The 4,793-nt window shown below is 41.1% G+C and overlaps 1 protein-coding gene across 1 annotated transcript; it reads left to right on the top strand.

The window, feature by feature from the left end:
• Nucleotides 1-1,726: 1,726 nt before the first annotated feature.
• On the top strand, nucleotides 1,727-2,425 carry LOC143597064 (uncharacterized). Its single transcript, XM_077075673.1, has one exon. It carries the CDS (start codon nucleotides 1,727-1,729, stop codon nucleotides 2,423-2,425), a length of 699 nt encoding a protein of 232 aa, XP_076931788.1.
• Nucleotides 2,426-4,793: the final 2,368 nt, after the last annotated feature.

Genomic DNA, 4,793 nt, shown 5'->3' with positions numbered 1-4,793 from the left:
CCCTTGGAATTGGAGTGCGGTTTTTGATGAATAGCATGACGTGGGCAGGAATAGACCAGTTGCCAACGGCGGCACCGTCCGGTAAGGTAATATTAGAATGAGGATTCGATGTTGGCCTACCATAGTCAGCTACTACTCTCCTAGGCGGTTGGTCACCCATGTTCCTATCCATAGAAGATGTGGAAGAAACAGGAGAATAAGAAGAATCAAAACCTATCGGTGAAACAGAACGCTCTCTCTCAAGCTGGACTTTCTCGGTATTGTCAGACGTTTCAAGCTTCGGCGGTCCTTGTGAGCGCGTATGACGCATACGACTATATAGAAAAAATAAAATTAACTAGGCTAAAATTAAACTAAAAACAAATTCAAGTAAAACGTAAACAAGTAACTTCCTAAACTCGGAACGTTCTTTAATTGCCTCACACCGTGTCCCCGGAAACGGCGCCAAAAACTTAATGTGCGAAAATATATACAAACAATAAACACGTATCGCAACTAAGCTTTAAAAACCAAACAACCTATCTTAATTCACACAAATGGCAAGTGTACCGGTCGCGTATAGCAAAGATAAGGAAAGTCCGGATATCGAACTCGAAGACACGTGAAAACGGCTCAGATTATAAACCCTAATCTAAGTCTTACCTAATAATATTTAATTGATTTTTTTTAAGTTTTATTTTAAATAATTTAACTAACTTACTTAACTTAATGAAACTAACAAGAAAACTTAATGGCACTTAACGAGGTTTTAACGAATATGGAGAAAACATCTACCTAGGTAAGAATCAAAATGACGGCTCAACAAGCAAATGGATTGAATAACCTCACGACACCGGTATCTAAAGATGACACAAATAAGGCTCGCTCAAGTTAGCTAGATCACCTCTCGGTCTCACTAACAAACCTTAACCACACTTAATCGATTAGACAAGCAAACTGGAAAACGATTACTAAGGTGTTCTAATATCGACTCTCCTCTCGGACTCACCGAAACTCAACCCTAATGGGTATGAATACTATACAACCAAAGATAGAGGAACAATTCAATTTAACACAAATTAGATCAACTAGTCGCTCAAAAACCCAAACCCGACAAGAACCGAACTTGCTCTCTCGCAATTCTAATCCTAGCATGCAAAGGCTATGAGACAACCCTAACTTATTATCACATCTCGGTCTCTAATAACCGAACACACCTGAACCGTCATCCCACACCAAAGTTAATCCTTAGCATCAATCCATAAATTATACTCCAACTTATTCATCCCGCTACTCCAAAAATAAACACAAAGCAAACCACGGAAACTATTTCATCACTCACCCTTCTCAACCCCTATATCAATCCCAAGCTCCTCAAAACCGAAAAACCTTATACCGGTCCTGACCATTTGTACAACACTTGTCAACGCCATCACCTATCTTACTCCGCTTGTCGCCAATGTTTGAATTGTAAACCCTTCGGTCACCCTAGCAATGTGTGTCATGAAGCCTCTCATGGGAAACCCGCTCAACCAAGGTTTGCTCCGCAAAATTCTCAAGTCGTCTCTTACCTTTTACTCACACCCCCCCTAAACCACGAGCTTGTTACAATTTTGGTGACCCAAACCATTTTCACAATGCTTGTCCCCAAATCGCTTTTACTAATAAAACCCAAATCATATCCGCACCTTACAACACAACTCAAGCCTTCCAAGTGCAAACTTATCAACCTCAAGTCCTGTAACTCATGGCTCCTCCAGTTCAACCGCTTCAGCCATTCAAGCTACTCCTCTTCCGCTCCCGCAAGCTTCGCAAGGTATCCATGGCAACCAAGGGTGTTTATTTTATGATGAATGTCAACCAAGCCCAAGTTGCCAACAACGTGGTGAACGGTACATTTTTAGTAAATGAGCATTTAGCTTCAAGTTTATTTGACACCAATGCCGATAGGAGTTTTATTTCTTCTAAATTTCAATCTACCCGTGGCGTACCCTGTACTAAACTTTCTCGACCTTTTTCAGTCGAAGTCACAAATGGTAGCTTTATCACCATCGATTCGGTCATCCGTGATTGCATCCTAACTCTTTGCAAGCGCAAGTTCTCAATTGACCTCATCCCGATTCAAATGGTAAGTTTCGACGCCATAGTAGGCATGGATTGGTTAGTGTTTCATCGTGCCGAAGTTGTTTGTTATGACAAGTTTATTCGAATTTCACTCGCCAATGGTAAAACCCTTAAGATCTTCGGCAAAACGACTCAAAACCTCATGTCGTGCTCTCAATCTCAAAAGTGTGTGCCCCAAAAGTACGTTTTATTCCGAGCTCAAGCGGTGGAAAAAGTCACTGGACAAAGAAAAATCCAATACATTCCCGTTGTTTGTGATTTTCCTAAGGTTATTCCCAATGACGTCTTCGGTATTCCACCAATTCGTCCAGTTGAATTTTGAATCGACCTTGTGCCAGGAGCAACTCCCATAGCCAAGGCTCCCTATCGTTTAGCTTCTTCGAAAATGCAAGAATTATCAACCCAACTACAAGAACTCTCTCAAAAGAGCTTTATCCGTCCAAGCTCCTTTCCTTGGGGCGCTCTCGTTCTCTTCATGAAAAATGAAGATGGCTCGTTTCGCATGTGCATCGACCACCGTTAGCTCAATAAATTCACCATAAAGAATCGATACCCTTGGCCTAAAATAGATGACCTCTTTGATCAACTCCAAGGTGCAACTTGTTTCTCCAAAATCGATCTTCGATCAGGTTATCATCAATTGCTTGTGCACGAAGATGACTTTCCGAAAATCGCTTTGCATACTCGGTATGGACATTGCGAGTTCATTGTTATGCCATTTGGTATCAATTCACCCGTGATTTCATGGATCTCATGAACGCGTTTGTAACCATTTTTGGAAAAATTCGAAATTGTCTTTATTGATGACATCCTCATCTTTCCCAAAACCATTCCTGAACATGAGCATCATTGGCGTTCTATTCTCGATCTTTAAGAAAAGTACAACTCTATGCCAAGTTCTAAAAATGTGAATTTTGGCAAAAGGAAGTTCAATTTTCGGGCCACATCATCAACGATAAAGGTCTTCATGTTGCCCACCCTAAAATCGAGGAATTTAAAGATTGGAAAACTCCATCCACACCTACGGAAGTTTGATCTTTCCTTGTTTTAGCCGGGTATTATCGGCGTTTCATGCTAAACGTCTCCAAAATCACGTTACCACTCACCACATTAACTCATAAGGGAAAACCTTACGAATGAGTACCTAAGCAAAAAGAAAATTTCCAAACTCTAAAACATATACTTTTCAATGCTCCCATCCTAACCCATCCCGAAGGAAACGACGACTTTGTTGTATTTTGTGATGCATCAAACCAAGGTCTAGGTTGCGTTCTCATGCAGTGAGGTCAAGTTATCACTTATGCCTCAAGGAAACTTAAAGTTCACGCGAAGAATCACATGACTCACGATCTAGAAATTGGTGTCTGTCGTTTTCTCTCTCAAATCCGGACACACTATCTTTATGGTACGAAATGTGTAGTCTTCACCGATCGTAAAAGTCTTCAACACATCTTCGACCAAAAAGATCTCAAAATGAGACGACGAAGATGGGCCGAGTTACTTAGTGACTACGATTGAAAAATCGCTACCATCCCGGTAAAGCGAATGTCGTGGCCGATGACCTTACTCGTCAAGTGAGTGTCAAATCCAGCCTACATCATAGCATCATCATTGAAACCGATCTTCAAAACCGAATCTATAAAGCCCAATGCACCTCCGTTGATAAAGGAAACATGTACAATGAAATGTTATGTGAATGCGAACTTCAACACGAAACCAAACCCAATGGCTTGCTTTACTTCCTCAACCATTTATGATTCCCGATTGTGTTGACCTTCGTACTTTCATTCTTGATAAGGCTCATAAGTTGCGATATTTTGTACATCCTAGTGTGGATAAAATGTACTCCGGTCTTTGTTCTATCTATTGGTGGCCCGACATGAAGATAAATGTGGCACTTTACGTCTCAAATGTCTTACATGCTAGAAGGTTAAAGCCAAACATCAAAAACCTTTTGTTTTACTCGAGAAACCATCGATTCATGCTTGGAAATGGGAAGGCATTGCCATGGGAATGCAACCACCAAGTTACCCATCACCCAATAGCAAAATGGTAGTATTTGGGTAATCATCGATCGATTAACTAAATCGGCTCACTTCATCCCGATCCAAGGAAGTACTCCGTGAAATAACTTTCTCAAATCTATGTTCGTGAAATAGTTTGTCGCCATGGTATACCACTGACCAATATCTCCGATCATGATGCTCGTTTCACCTCTCATTTTGGAAATCACTTCAAGATGCTTCGGGAACTCGCCTTATTCTTAGTAACATGTATCATCCTCAAACCGATGGCCAATCCAAATGTTTAATACAAACCTTGGAGGATATGTTTCGATTGTGTGTACTTGATTTTAGTGGAAATTGGGATTCTCTATGGTGCAAGTGTCGTTCTCCGATTTGTTGGAATGAGATTGGTGAAGCCCAAATCATCGGTCTCGAGATGGTTCAAGACTCTACCAATCGTATTGATCAAATCTGCAAGAATCTTCTCGCTGCTAGAAGTCGTCAAAAGAGTTATGAAGATAAACGGCGAAAGCCCCTCAAGTTCAACGTTGACGACCTTGTCCTTCTCAACGTATCCCCTTGGAAAGGGGTAGTCCATTTTGGAAAGAAAGGAAAACTAGCACCCTGCTTCATAGGCCCATTCAGGATCCTCGAAAGGATTGAAAAAGTGGCTTATAGACTCGA

The sequence above is a fragment of the Bidens hawaiensis genome, unplaced genomic scaffold (assembly GCF_021521415.1).
Source record: "Bidens hawaiensis isolate Kalapana, Puna unplaced genomic scaffold, B.hawaiensis_p1.1 tig00047535_1, whole genome shotgun sequence".
Classification (NCBI taxonomy): Eukaryota; Viridiplantae; Streptophyta; class Magnoliopsida; order Asterales; family Asteraceae; genus Bidens; species Bidens hawaiensis.
The sequence above is the reverse complement of the archived record's forward strand: the minus strand, read 5'-3'. Positions and strand labels throughout refer to the sequence as shown.